Genomic DNA, 15,849 nt, shown 5'->3' on the forward strand with positions numbered 1-15,849 from the left:
ACCTTTTAGAATCATGTCACTCCTCAAGTATCGCCGAAGTCGCCACGAACCTCTTCCTCGTATAACGTCATGTATCGTGATGTAATCAACGTGACTGTCGAAAATTGACCAAACTGACTTGTGGGAATTGACATAGTTCCTCAACTTCCCTAGATCAACGTCAGAGACTTACTCCGTGTGTCGTACCGGGTCGGCAGTGGCACTCATGCTTCAGTGCTCCTTTTCAGAACGGTGTCCACTTAGATGACATTGTTCCGGGCTGTAAACAGATTGGATAGTCTCACGCCACGCGCTATTGCACTTCCCGGTGTATTGGGGCTGTAGCAAGCTTGAAATTGAAGAGCGTCGGCTGAAGTATACAGTATCCCTTTATCCGGGCAGGTTGGATCATCGGGCACTGGCCCGAACTAACGTTAGGAGCTGCCGGTAACAGAGAACATACACACTGAGTGCTGCATGCAAGCAGACACTTGTTATGCCAACCAATAGTTTCTTCAGAAAGCGGTGGACATCACGCAACTGCATTATAAAGAAAAGGGGGTTTGTCAACTGACAACCGCTCTATTTAGTTGCTATTCACTCTTGGCGCATGCGCTGGATGAAAATTCTTTCTGGGGTCTTTTTCACTGAAACTTAAACCGATGTTGTGAGTGGAGAGAGGCGAGAAAAGTGCGCAGTTGACGGATGTGCCTGGGTTATTTAGAGACATCCTGCAGGCAGGCATAGTGGGATGGTAGAACACAGAGGGTACAGCGACGTCGATATGTATTATCGCCACTGTGCCAGGAATGAGACAGTGGCGACTGGCTGCGCATGCGCCAATCGCCACCGAGCGAACACGGCACAGCTGCAATTGTTGGCTGGAAGAGATCGTGCGACATTTCCACAGGTTTTTCTTAGGCTCTACCAAGGGCGCCATGGGAAAGTCGCTCACTGGCTACAACCATAGAGACGGCACGGTGAAACCTGAAGTATTCTGATGTTCAGTGATGGTTGCCTGAAAAATGTCGGCTTGTTTCAGGCAACGATGACCAAATCATACTGTCATGCGTCTGGCATAGCCTGCCTTCTAATAATAACACTGATGCTTTTCATGGAACACTTGGTCATACTGTACAGCTGTTTACAAATGCTTTGTACCATCTTCGGATTGAGGTGCAACACACTCCTGCAGCTAATAGGGCTTGAAAGCGATGACGTCAAAACGCCCAGGGAGTACCGTAAAAGTCCGTAAATAAGTACCTGCCCGAAAGAAATACCGTAGAATCCCGCGGATAAGCCCATGCGCTTATCCGTTTCACAAGGACATTTCGGTGGGCTTATACAAGAACATGGGCTTATACGCAGACATGGGCTTATACGCTGACACCAACATTGTGCTATTGAAAAGTACCAAGGAAGTGAGAAGTACATTGCTGAAAGCCACTGTGCAAACAAAAACAACAGATGATAGTGTTGAAATGTACAAAAAAACCCTACCATGCACTATGTACATGTACATGATACGACCAAGAGTCCATAATTTATGGACCCTTGGTACGAATTAGGCCCATGGGCTTGTACGACGAAGCCTAGTGATGTTCGAACTTTCCCTGGGCTTATACGCGGGATTCTACGGTACCCCAAGTTCATTCTTTTGGCTCTGTCTGTTGAAGTCAAGTCAAGCCCGATAAACATACTGCCCGAAATAAGTACCGGTACGGTGCGCACATGCAGCATGTACATCGACATGAAAACGACTTCTCCACTGCATACAAGTCAGGTCTGAAAGTAACACGTTAGTTAGTTCGTGCCCGAAAGTCAGTACCCGCCCGAAAGTTAGTACGGGGTGTGGTCACTAAATTCGAAAGTAAATACGTACTTATTTACGGACTTTTACGGTAGTATGTTCAAGTCAGATTTCTACTTTTGAATCCACTAAGGTGTGACTTTGCCCTGCTGGGAGCACGCTCTAGGGTTCCCTGTAACAAGACGGCAACGTCTGTAGGGCCTTCCCTATCAAAATAATAAATTCTACTACTACTACTACTACTTTGCTATTGCCTACAGTGTGTGGGTGCATAGCATCTCACTGCTGTTGCATGCAGGTGTGACCGTAGTTTTCCTCACCACACAGTTGTCACCCCACCCCCATTAGCCAACCCAGTCAATGTCACAGGCTATAATTAGGGACCTTTCGCACCCCGCGTACGGATACGAAACGAATGCTGATTCGTCACCTGGGTTCGAGGATTCGTCAGAGTCCCTGCGGAGAACTCGTTTTCACGAATGGAAGCCTCTTCATTCGTGGCACGCTCCGAATCCGTCAGGTACACATTTATTTGGATAGGTACACATGTTTTGCAAGGTACACATTTTTCCCTTGATTCCCTGATCCATGCACGTGTGCGTGTAAAAACCCGTACGCCAAGCTACCGGCGCCCGCGGCCGTATTCGTAGTTGCCATGCACATTTGCATGACGACTTGCGAAACCTGAAATCTGTTTTCAACGAAACGATTACGAGCCGAATCAAACTTTCGTTTTGCATTCGTTTCGTAGCAAATGCGAAAGGTCCCTATTATCACCTTGCTGTGAGTAAGACCGCTTGAAATATGCTTGGATCCATACAAAAACTGGATCCATATGGATCCAGTTTTTATGGATCCAGTTTTTGAATTTTTGAAAAAAAATTATTTTTTAAATATTCACATGCAAAATCATGAAAATGGCATGCAATTGAAAGCATGACTGTATGCCCTGGCACTGGTCACCTATGTCATTACATGTATACAGTACATGTCTATTTAAAAACAACAATACATACATCATTACATGTACACTCCGTGACAGCCATCGACATCGCTGTATACCGCCGACAGAAGTTTGCTCACTAGTAGTAGTAATGGATAAAGCAAGCCAGAAAAATCACCACAGGTTCCATCCTCGAACACAAAGCCAAAGCCAAGGGCCAGCTAGCAAAACAGGAAAAAGGCTCCACATGTGCACAGTGAACTCGCTCGACGCGCCAAGCTGGCCTGGGACTAGTCGACTGACAGTATGTCTTGACTAGTTTGAGGGAAACGGTATGCCCATTATTTTTTGAAGCTTTCGCCATCAGTGCAGCATGCATGCCTGCAGCGAGATTCGGCATCGTACAGCAGTCAGCACACGTGTAGGCGCGTATGCCATCACGTTCGTCCCGTACATTCATTTATTCTTGAAGTACGCATGCGCGGTTCCTAGGGGAATTTGGAAGAGTTTGGAAAAATGGCCTCGCGTCCTGTGCGCACGAAGCCGCGATGGAGGCAAATTCCGCTCAGGGACATGACTGGTCCCAACCCAAGGCCAAGGCATGGACATAGAGCAGTGGCAATTCGTGATTTGATAATTATCTTTGGCGGTGGCAATGAAGGAATTGTTGATGAGCTCCACGTGCTCAATACTGCTACAAATCAATGGTTTACTCCACCAGTACGAGGGGATATCCCCAGTGGCTGTGCAGCATTTGGATTCATTTGTGATGGTGTTCGTCTATTGATATTCGGAGGCATGGTGGAGTACGGACGATACACGAATGATTTGTATGAATTGCTTGCCAGCCGTTGGGAATGGCGGCGTCTCACTCCGTTGGGGGAACCCCCATGTCCCAGGTTAGGTCATAGTTTCAACTTGGTCGGAGAACGAGCTTACATTTTTGCTGGTCTGGCAAACGATGCACAGGAGATGAAGAGGAATGTTCCACGCTATCTGAACGATCTGTTCACACTGGACGTGAAGGAAGGCACCACACTGCACTGGGGTGTACCCACTACGAGCGGGCCGCTGCCGCACGAACGCGAATCGCACTCGTGCGTGTCGATAAGCAGCAGCGACTCGCACGGTGGCGAGGGTGGAAAACTGCTCGTGTTTGGCGGAATGTGCGGTCACCGTATGAACGATCTATGGATGCTGGACATAAAATATATGACGTGGTATGAGGTGTCGGCGGGTAGCGGCTTACCTCCCTCACCGCGCAGCTTACACACAGCAGTACTGATCAAGGATAAAATGTATGTTTACGGAGGCTGGGTACCTCTGGATCCGGATGATAAGTATGGAACAATGAGTCTAGCGCAGGCGGGTGCTACTAAATTATTAAACCGCTCAAGCACTGCAACCACCGACGCCAGAGCACCATCGGGCGGCGAGAGCTTGCCGAACAATGAAGACCTCGCGGAGCACGAGCGCGAGTGGAAGTGCACGAACAGTTTGGTTAGATACAATCTGGGCACACGCGCCTGGGAGTCGCTCTGCGTGGCGGAGTCTGTCAAGGAGGACCTGTGTCCTCGCTCTCGCGCCGGCCACTGTGCAGCGGGCGTGGACACTCGTATGTACATCTGGTCTGGCCGCGACGGCCATCGCAAGCTGTCGCAGAACCAGCAGTGCTGCCGCGACCTATGGTATCTGGAGACGGAGCGCCCGCCAGCACCACCTCGTGTTCAGCTGGTCAGGGCTTCGACCAATACGCTGGAGGTGTGCTGGTCGGGAACGCCAACGGCCGAGAATTACATCCTGCAGGTACAGAAGTATGACGCCCCCAGTAAATCTGCAGCAGCCAGTGGTGCCGCTACTGGGCCTGCTTCCTCGGGACAGACAAGTAGCGGTGCTACAGCTGTCACTGCCAATGAGACCTCGTCAGAAGCTGCTAGCAGCGCAGGCCTGCACTGGTACAACGTTGGCCGATGCAAGCAGACGACCATGGTTGTGACGCACTATGCGAACACCGAGTCTGACGACTTGCCCAGTGATGCCAACGTGCTCGGTGAAACCGATCCCACAATGAACAATCCAGCGAATCGTGTCGAGCTGCAGCCGGGCACAGCATATAAATTCCGCGTGGCGGCCATCAACGCATGCGGAGTGGGAGAGTTTTCGGACATCGCTGCATTCAAGACTTGCTTGCCTGGTTTCCCGGGTGCGCCGAGTGCAATTCGTATAAGCAAGGGTAGTGACGGGGCGCATCTGAGCTGGGAGCCTCCGGCTAACTCCGCCGGTACAATCACCGAGTACTCTGTGTATCTGGCGATCCGCAGTCCGAGCCAGGCGGCGGCAGCTGCCAGCGCCACGCAGGCCGTGCAGCTGGCGTTTGTGCGTGTCTACTGCGGCGCTGAGCCACTGTGTACCGTCTCCTCAACAAGCTTGTCCTCTGCGCACGTGGATGTCACGACAAAGCCGGCTATCATCTTCCGCATTGCGGCGCGCAATGAGAAGGGCTACGGTCCGGCTACCCAGGTCAGATGGTTACAGGAAGTCAAATCCGAGGCAACCGCCCCTACCAGTCAGAAACGTCCTGTAGATGCAGCTGCAGGTGCGGGCGGTGAGGCGAAGAAGTCCAAACTCGAGTAAGTAGTGTGTGGTGTGGACGACCTGGACAACACACTAACCCATGTCTTGCTCTCCTCCGGACTGAACTGTAGCCTTTCCAGTTGTGTGTTGCTGCTGCTGTTGTTGCTACCCGTGCTAGTGTTTGGCCTCTGTGCGTGCTTGCCACCCCTACTGCTTGTTAGTGTGTGTGTGTGTGTGTGTACGTGTGAACATGTGAACATGTGTGTGTGTGTGTGTTTGTACGGTGCCATCTTGGCTTAGGTATCTTGCTGCTGCCGCCGCTCGCTACTTTCTATTACGTTTACTCTCCCCTAGTAGATATTTGTACATTTTTTTATCCCCGTCGTTGTCCGCTTCTCCAGTGCTATGCGATACCGTGTACGGTTGCCGTGGCGATTCCATGTAAGGATAGGACTTAGTTGGGGCGGCCGCATTGATGCTGTGCCTGCTCACCCCGGGATGGACCGATGCTTTGTCCGGACGAGCTCGTCAAGACCACATTGCTTGTTTATTGTGTATATAGCTGGCTTATATATGCTCTCCTTTGGTGCCTCACACCGCCCGTTCTTGTACATGCTGGCTTTTCTGTAATTATGTTCTGTGTGCGTGCGTGTGTGTGTGTGTGTGCGTGCTCGCTGCCCAAGCTGCCAGGCTTTTTGTTTTTGTTTTTAGCTGTACGAAGTCTTTGTGTGATTGCTGCCCTTTGTTTTGGACGGACTATACTCTTTATACATAGTCTGTAGGTAGTAGTAGTAGTATCGGCATCGCGGTAGTATGCAGACATACTGGTACAGAAGCGATACTGGTGTACACGTAGTGCTTTTGTTCTTGTTTTCCATCTGCTCTTCTGCTTGTCTTGTTTCATTGTCTAGCTGTAGCTGATCTTGAATTATCGGCGTCAAACCTTTTTTTTACTGTTACTTGAACAACGTGTTTTTGGTTAAAAATTTGAAGTGTGTTTTTGCAACGACGTTTTGGAGTGTTTGGTGGGCGTGCATACGAATGTGTGTGTGTGTGTGTGTGCACTGTGTGCGTGTGGGTGTCTGTGCATGTGTGAGTGTCTGTGCATGTGCATGTGTGAGTGTCTGTGTGTATGTAGTCGCACGTGTGTACATGACAGTACAGTCCTTGTACACAACTGAGATGCCTTCAGTCTGGGAAAGCTTCACGGACCATGCTACGGTACTGCACTTTCAGTTCTCTGTTGGGCTCTTGGCCCCGGTGGATATACCGCTCGCACGGTATGTGCAATCAAGAGTGCATACTAGTAACCAAGTACTAGTACCGTATTTTCTCTAATAAGAGCCCGGGTTCTTATTGTTTAAGTGACAGCTCTACCCGCGCTACTATCAGAGATTGTGCTGTTATTGGAGACTGTGCTTTTATTTTTTCAATGCTCCACTATCAAGCCAACTTCAGTCTATATACAGTCAACCTACCCTTATAACGATAACCCCTATAACGATGGGGTTTGCTCCCCACGCTGGAGCTCGCGCTATTCCGCCGACTTTACTTTAGCACGAGCTCCAGTGTGGGAAGCAAACCCTTTCTTACAAATCATCGCCGAAGTCGCAACCACTACTTCGTACTGTTGTGCCCAGCGCGGGCTTGCGACTAGTTGGTTTGGAGGTGACAGCGTTGCGAATGACCGAGGGTCCTCAACGTCTGGTCTCACCGTCCAGGAGCGACACTGACTCACGCTGCTATCTGGTGTTCACGAGGTGTTTGTCGCGCTGGAAATGGAGCGTCTCTGTAAGTTTGTATCCCTGGTGATGTTTGTGCCTGGAGAGCACTATATAAGTGGTGCTCTTCAGCCACAATCTTCCTCAGCCTACTCAAGCTCAACTGATGAGGGGTGAATTCCCCGAAACACTGTGTATTGAGCAGGGAGTGGTGCTTTCTTGCAGGTTTGCCGAGTCGAAGGTTCGATGGACTTCTCGTGTGCTCTGGATGGCAGTCGTGAGTCAGTCAAGTGTCAAGTAAAGTCGGCGGAATAGCGCGAGCTCCGGTGTGGGGAGCAAACCCTTTCTTACAAATCACCGCCGAAGTCGCAACCACTACTTCCCTATAACGATATTACCCTTATAACGTATTTTTCTGCCAAACCAAATCACTCCGTTGACTTTTGTATACAACGCCTTACCCTTACTTCAAGTATAACAATACCGGTATTGCTATAACGATATTACCCCAAAAAACATGGGCTGACCAATCGACATTTTCCATTTTTATAACAATATCCAGCAGGGAATATCCAGCAGGGAATATCCAGCAGGGAATATCCAGCAGGGAATATGTAGAGTCCACTGTACTGTAGGGCAAGCTTCACTTGATAAGTCGCTAACAGTAACAGTTAGGACATGACGAAATGCGATGAGGGCACCAGTGGGCACCTTGCTGTGTACATAATGTGCATGTACATACGTTTTTGACGCTATGAAGAGAGTAAGAAATGAACTAAATTCATGCATTATGACGTACATGTATGCATGAACCAGTTACCCTTATAACAATATTACCCTTATAACAATATTTCTTGGTCGGACGCAAATATCGTTATAAGGGTAGGTCGACTGTACTATAGGCATAAGCTGACTGTAGCAAGACTCATTATCTCAACCCTAAACTCAGGAATATTGTCAAAACTGATGTTTCACAATACAAACATGGGCGCCAGGAGGGAAGTAGTAGACTGAAAATCTCCTTACAAATATTATGTGCTTGGCATGCGACACTGCTGTTTTTTATATGCAGTCATTATACGCTTCAATTGTGGCCCGCGCTATCATTAGAGACTGTGCTTTGATTATTGCGAACAACTCTCACCCCGCCCGGGTCATTATTAGAGACTGGGGTCTTATTGGAGAAAATATGGTAACCTTGTTTCAGGTCGGCTGACCGGGTCATGTTAGAGAGGCTGCGCATAACGAATATTCGTAAGATTTGGACCGTCCAGGTTCGAGTAAAAAAAGTTGCTACAAAGATCCAACCGAACACGACCGAAACAGACAACAACAGACGCTCAACTTGACGGCGTGGGACGGGACGGGCGGGGGATTCAGCCTGTTGGCGCCAAGGAAATACAGATCATACCATACAGTAAATTTATAGAAAATGTGAAAAGGACCAGGGAACTACAAGTGACGCTATAATGTCCACTAACACCACCAGTTACTAAACAATGAGCTCATGTGATAACATTGCACGGTTAAGCTTATTGTTTAGTAACTGGTGGTGTTAGTGGAAATTATAGCGTAACTTGTAAATGTAGTTCCTTGGTTCTTTTTTCCCTACACATTTATCTTTGGCTCTCCATCCAAGTCCATACCATACAAGACTAATAATATAGTTTCAGCAGCAGGCAAACTCGGAAAGTGATGTGCACCGTGTAGGCACCGGCGGATTATGCCGGCAGAACAATTGGCAGAATTCGGTACTTTTTCTGGTAAGTTTCATGCATGTTTGGTATGTGGATAAAGAAATGGAGCAGAATTCGAGGAATTGCCCGCCATAAGGTTTGTATGGTTCTGCCAACTTCACTGCTTTTCGAGCAGAATCTGCCACCTTTTCGAGGAGAATCCACCGGTCCCTAGCACCGTGCAAACATCTAAAAGCCGTCCACACTGTCAGAAATTCACAGTCTGTACCAGCACCGTCAGGCAAATGTGACATTGGTCCATACCATGTGCACTTAATTATTTAGTCTAAGCGATCCTGTCAGCTTTTCTATTCTTGTGGTCACAATGTAAGAGCTAACGACACCGCTATTTGCACGTACATGTAGTTATTCATTGACCTGTACATCTGGTAGTATACATGTAAGCATTGCTTTTGTCCGTCAATAGCTTATGTAAGCCTCAGGAGTCAGGATCAATGACAGAGTGGCCGACAACCAGGCGACTGAGTAAGGACAACAATAATTATTGTATGTTGATCATGATAATTACCAAAGCAGATGTGAAAAATTTCATCAGCATTTAGCCATTTAAATACCTGTTGATGCTCGACTCTTTGATTCTCGATAACAACCTCGAAGCTCGCTACGTTGTTCTCCTGTTGGACCTGTTGGACCTAACATACCCAAAATGCCTAAATTTGAAAATCGAGGCATTTGGAGTAGGTGCCGAATAAAGCCGAAATTAAAGAAGTACTGCTAGTTTGCATACAAACGTTTCAGAGACAGCAGCTTTTAATACAGGAACACTGAGGACTAATAATTAGTAATGACAGTCTGAACAAATCCTCTCGTTCTTTCTCGTTGTGTGCCCTACAAATATCGTTTTGCAGCGAAATTAGTCCTCCTTGTTGCGGTACTTTTGTATATTAATTTTACACTATTTTTACAGTAACTGGTAACACTATTGTCTTTACTCTTTTCCATGATGCACTTGTACATTTACCTCGTTTATCCGGGCGGTTCGGGCCCGTATTATAAACTTCGAAATGTTCGTAACTCTGAATCACATACACTTTGATGGAGAAAGGCCATAACAGTTAGCTATGTGGCATGTGACATCACTAATTCCACAAAAGTGACAAAAAAGCAGTAACATTTCCACCGAAACGCGCTCAAAGGGTGCCCGGTAGACCGAAGTGCCTGTAACTTTGAGTCCGGATAACCAAGGTATGAGTGTACTTGTAAAATTGGCTCACCGCTAGGCACCGGCGGATTCTGCTCAAAAAGGTGGCAGTCTGGCAGATTCTGCTCGAAAAGCAGTGAAATTGGCAGAACCATACAAACCTTATGGCGGGCAATTCCTCGAATTCTGCTCCATTTCTTTATCCACATACCAAACATGCATGAAACTTACCAGAAAAAGTACCGAATTCTGCCAATTTTTCTGCCGGTATTATCCGCCGGTGCCTACTCACCATCCGAGTTTAAAGGGGATGTTAAGCCTAAAAATCAAACTTTCACCAGTTGTAGTCTTCGGGGTGCTGAGTTCAATGGTCTTGGTCCGAAGAAGCTGAGACGCTCCGTTCCTCCTTTATTCCCAATCGAACTCGCGCACTTCCACCGAAACTGGGTGACTGCGCCCTACTAGATGGGGATTTGTACGCAAAATGTCACTAAAAGCGCCATTTCGTTCTTATAAAAGCACGGATGACCGCGATTGGCCTATATGTTGTAGTCTTTCGGACGCTGAGTCAACTGGTTTTGGTCTGAGAAAGCTGCGATACAGCGTTCGGCCCATATTCCCAATCGAACATAGTTGAATGAGGGGTCACGTGCTCATGTGTGCACAAGTCACCGTGCCTGCAGGCTACAACTTTCACACCAAGGTTCAACTCGGGTCACAGGAACGTGCCCAAACAGGCTGTAAGTTGTACCCTGCAGGCACGGTGACCAGGTGACTTGTGCACGCATGAGCACGTGGCCGCTTATTCAACTTGACTATGTTCGGTTGAGAGTACTGGCCGGACGCTGCATAGCAGCTTTCTCGGACCAACATCAGTCGACTTGGCGTCCGAAAGACTACAACCAGGGAGTCGTCAAATACCGGTATTTGACGACTCCCTGACTACAACATATGGGCCAATCGCAGTCATCCGTGCTTTTATAAGAACGAAATGACACTTTTAGTGACGTTTTGCATATAAATCCCCATCTAGTAGGGCACAATCATCCAGTTTCGGTGGAAGTGCGCGAGTTCAATTGGGAATAAACTTACATAATAAAGGAGGAACGGAGCGTCTCAGCTTACTCAGACCAAGATCATTCGACTCAGCACCCCGAAGACTACAACAATTGGTGAAAATTTGATTATAGGCTTAACTTCCCAGGGGCTGTCCCTATTTCATCATTTCAGAGATCCGAATACTGTGAGACCTGTCAAGACGACCACTTTGATAAGGCATCCAGCTGCCGTAGAGGGCCATTTTGACTCAGAAGGAAAATCATTTCTTGTCAAATGACCTGGGATGGCACAAGTGAAGTAGGCATCCCCGCTTACATCGCGATAGTGCTTATAATAATAATCATTTCTTGTCAAATGACCCTGGATAAGGAGACCACCTGTACACGGGACCACATTTGTAAGGTCCCTTGAGCGGTCGGCTTAGACAGATTTTGCTGTGTGCAGCCAGTCTCTATCTCCAGCCACGCAGGCCAGGGGACTGCTGACGGACACGCACAAATCGCAAGCGGGTGTCTTCCAATCTCAGATGTAGTGCACGCCAAATAATCAGCTCGAAAATTGGCAGACTCTGGCTGCTCAAGAAACCTTGAAACCGGCAGAACCATACAAGGCGTATTGTGGCAGACAATTCCGTGATGTCTGTTCCTCTTCCTCATCTGAACATGCAGAAAACTCACCCAGTGATTTTTCTGCCAGCATCATCTGCCAAGGTCTACCCAGGTGGCCTCGATTCCCAGGAGGCCTCGATTCCCAGGTGGCTTCTTTTAAGAACAAAATTTAAGTTTTGTGACAGAGTTTTAGCCTGGGTCTAGTCTATGTGGATACATGCACACACACCACACTTCTTCACCTTAGTTTCCTCTGAGGCCGTTACAGTATTTAAGTGGCTGCCGGCTGATGGCTAACGTGTCCCCGGCTGGACGCGGAATGTTGCAGCACTGCACTACCACAGCTCATGTACATGTACATCACTGGTGACGATGATTCATAGTGCGTAGTGCATCTCTACATGGCCCTACCTGTACCCTGGATATACCAGAATTTCCCATAATCCACGCCATGAGGTGCACAGATTCCCTACACAAGAACAAACAAAACCCCAACAACCAATCAGTACACTGCGGCCATCCCCGGCATAATCCAGCACTTTTTAGGCCAGCCTCTATAAAGCAGCATAATTTTCAGTAACCTGAATGTCCTCTTCATGCACATTGCAGCAGAAAATCAGAGTTGTAAATCCAGCACCCTCCCTAATCCAGCACCCTCCCTAATCCAGCACCCTCCCTAATCCAGCACCCTCCCTAATCCAGCACCCTCCTTAATCCAGCACCCTCCCTAATCCAGCACCCTCCCTAATCCAGCACCCTCCCTAATCCAGCACCCTCCCTAATCCAGCACCCTCCTTAATCCAGCACCCTCCCTAATCCAGCACCCTCCCTAATCCAGCACCCTCCCTAATCCAGCACCCTCCCTAATCCAGCACCCTCCCTAATCCAGCACCCTTCCTAATCCAGCACCCTCCCTAATCCAGCACCCTTCCTAATCCAGCACCCTCCCTAATCCAGCACCCTCCCTAATCCAGCACCCTCCCTAATCCAGCACCCTCCCTAATCCAGCACCCTTCCTAATCCAGCACCCTCCCTAATCCAGCACCCTCCCTAATCCAGCACCCTCCCTAATCCAGCACCCTCCCTAATCCAGCACCCTCCCTAATCCAGCACCCTTCCTAATCCAGCACCCTCCCTAATCCAGCACCCTCCCTAATCCAGCACCCTCCCTAATCCAGCACCCTCCCTAATCCAGCACCCTCCCTAATCCAGCACCCTTCCTAATCCAGCACCCTCCCTAATCCAGCACCCTCCCTAATCCAGCACCCTCCCTAATCCAGCACCCTCCCTGATCCAGCACCCTCCCTAATCCAGCACCCTCCCTAATCCTTAGCACAAAAGGTGTGGATTATAAAGGGACCACTGTTGCTGTCCTACACTGGCTACAGGTACAGTAATCATGATGCATGTCATACTACATACAGTAGATACAGAGTTGTGCTAGTATTATAGGATCAGAGTCAGTGGCTGTGCTGTGTCAGTCAGTACAGTACCAGTAGTATCAAGAGTAAAATAAGCTAATTATACTCTTGGTAGTATCAGTATCACTATCAGTGGTTGTTGTTGCTCTGAGTCCAAACACCACTACAAATTACTAGTAGTAGTACATGTATAGCAGTAAGCACTAAGTCCTCTACAGGCAGAGCTGCACCAAATATGGGATTGCAGTGAAAGCCTTGAAAAACTGATGAAGTGCCCGCTCTCTAGCTCTCCTGCCTGGCCTTTTGAAAACAATCTCTCACAATCATCTACTCACGTGACTAGCACCTTACCCGGTCTGCAGCAGAGCAAAAGACAGGATTTTGATGTTGTCGAACACTACACGTTGACTGTACAGTACAGGACTGTGCATTCCCAAAGCATTCCCCCATCGCTACATCCAGACCATAGTGTAGATCTACATGTAACACAGACTGATCCACTCAGACGCTCCACATTCGCACTATCCTCGGGCTGTTTTCATCGTGTTGCCTTTTACTAGTTTTTAGGTTTCAAAGCAGAATTAGAAGGAGTCTCTCCAACACTGGATACAGAATCTGATGCACATGTATATGTACATCAGGGACTCGGTGTCGTACACAGAGATCGAGACTGGCAAGACTTGGTTGCTGGCAAGATAAGAGACTTTCAAGAGGGTGCATGCGGTGTCCTAAAACGACAGCATCCGCCGAGCGGGACCGCTAGTCTACATCAAGCGGGGTTTGTAAAAAAATACATGTACAGGGGACCTGGTAGACCTACGACTCGTACTCCCTCATGAGTGATATGATGTGCAGATCAGTTGAATGTCGAGTTCCAGTAGCCCAATCATACTACAAGTAAATACTAATTATTTACTTGTACACGATTGTACAAATACAATCATTATCATTCTAATCTGATGCTACATGAGTCATGACTGGGTCTGTGCAATGTCATGGGCATGTGCGGGTACTGCCCGGTAGTAGTACTAGTAGTAGTCACATCCTTTATTGCTGAACCCACAAATAATTGTGATACAGATTGTAAACCATTCGAGGAAGAAGAGAAAGCCATTAAAAAAAATAAAAAGGGTAGTAGTAGTACTACAATGGTAGACTCTGATCTGGCGTTGAACTGGGCACAGCTTGGACTGGGTACGGCTTGGACTGGATACGGCTTGGACTGGATACGGCTTGGACTGGATACGGCTTGGACTGCTTACAGTCTACAGTACACTGAGTGCAGTGTGAGGAGGAATCGGAAGCGGACGTTGACTGGCCGTCAGCCTAGCCAGCCCTGTTGATGCCATGGCATGGCGACGTCTTGGTGCAGCAGTCCGGCGAGGCGGATGCTGGCTGTAGACTACTCTTGTCTAGTACTAGTGTAGCCGAGTTGGACTAGGCGATCGATGCATCCATCCTCTTTTGACAGTCTTCACCATGTTCACGGTCGGTAGACCATGGCAGACGGTAATCCTACTCGACGTAGATCTACTCCTAGTCTACCACGGAACTACAATACTCAGTCAATAGATCAACATCAATGCACGTACATAAACAACTGCATCTAGCAATGTGAGGACTCTGAGGAGTGAATAATACGGGTCCGGGTACCGGTAATCGCGGCGGTGGCGTTTATTTACAGTACTACATTTTGTAGTAAAATCACTTTTTTAAACTTTCAACCGAACTACCTCCACACCACCGGTCACCCGAGACCCACATCCGGATACTGTATCCGCCACTACCATGACTACTGCACTAGCTTCAGCCGACCTCCCTACAATGATTATGATTGTTCATTGTAGTTTGCCAATCGTTGAAGCGGGGACCGTAGCATTGTCGATCGGTCGGTGGGCGAGGCATTCAGCAAGTGGAGTGCTATCAATACGTCAAGGGTTGTGTGTGAAGTGCTCCGTAGTCGGGCGTAGATGAGGCAGTCTAGATTCAGAATGTGAAAAGCACCGATACTAGTGCCTGTAGTGGGGCATGTATATTATTCTACATCAGTTTAGATCTACTACCTTCGTATCAGTCGCATGTCTGCACCGCACACAGTAGATGACTGTACAACACGTTTGCGAAGAACGACGTCCGACGGTGCTAGTGTTTGTGTCGCATCGCTCAGTTTCACTTGGCCTGAACACTACTCAGTCTACTGTCACAAGCAGCTTGTCAGATCGGAGACGAATCACTACCACAGATCGGAGACGAATCACTAGTACATGTACTACCACAGATCGGAGACCGGATCGTGTTGTGTAGAGTTCGTGGCAGGAGGACGGGTTGTGAGAGTCGACGCGGCGATTGCTGCAACAGCAGTGCCAGCTGCAGTGCTGGTTTCGGAAGGTACCGGACACCAGGATTTCCTGTTGTCACGTCGCTCCGCCGAGGTAAGCAAGCGCATGAAAACTGAGTTGTGGGTTATTACACGTGCCTGTTTTGTTTGCGGGGAAAACATCTCCGGCATGGTCGTGTGTTGCTGGAACACCAACACGATGCACGCATCACGTCAGCTGTTGTCACTACTCCGAAAATACTCGCTGTTATGTGGTGTAGTGGGATTGGTATGACAAACGCTGTTTCAAGTCCACGGCCTGACCCTTGTTGGCGTTTCCACGTGTCAGCCCATCCGACCTTTTGCACTGTTGAGTTTGTGCTTGTACTTTCCGCAATGGCTTTTGTCACAGAAGTATTTATTTCGTTGCTTGTGCAAAAAGATTGTCGGCGAGCGCAAGCCTAGCCCCGGCTTGGCAAGCCGCAGCTCTTCTTCACGGTTCTGGTAAACTCGTTCTTC

At 48.4% G+C, this 15,849-nt stretch overlaps 2 protein-coding genes across 2 annotated transcripts in view; both read left to right on the forward strand.

Moving 5' to 3' along the window:
- Positions 1-3,195: 3,195 nt before the first annotated feature.
- On the forward strand, positions 3,196-6,315 carry LOC135810205 (host cell factor 1-like). Its single transcript, XM_065323675.1, has one exon. It carries the CDS (start codon positions 3,249-3,251, stop codon positions 5,364-5,366), a length of 2,118 nt encoding a protein of 705 aa, XP_065179747.1. The 5' UTR covers positions 3,196-3,248; the 3' UTR covers positions 5,367-6,315.
- Positions 6,316-14,683: 8,368 nt separating this feature from the next.
- The window catches only part of LOC135810206 (uncharacterized), an 18,846-nt gene continuing 17,680 nt past the window's right edge, over positions 14,684-15,849 (forward strand). The window contains exon 1 of the mRNA XM_065323677.1: positions 14,684-15,445. The gene's annotated coding sequence lies outside the window, so the exon portion shown is untranslated. The remainder of the gene's footprint in view (positions 15,446-15,849) is intronic.

Source organism: Sycon ciliatum, chromosome 2, assembly GCF_964019385.1.
Source record: "Sycon ciliatum chromosome 2, ocSycCili1.1, whole genome shotgun sequence".
Taxonomy (NCBI): domain Eukaryota; kingdom Metazoa; phylum Porifera; class Calcarea; order Leucosolenida; family Sycettidae; genus Sycon; species Sycon ciliatum.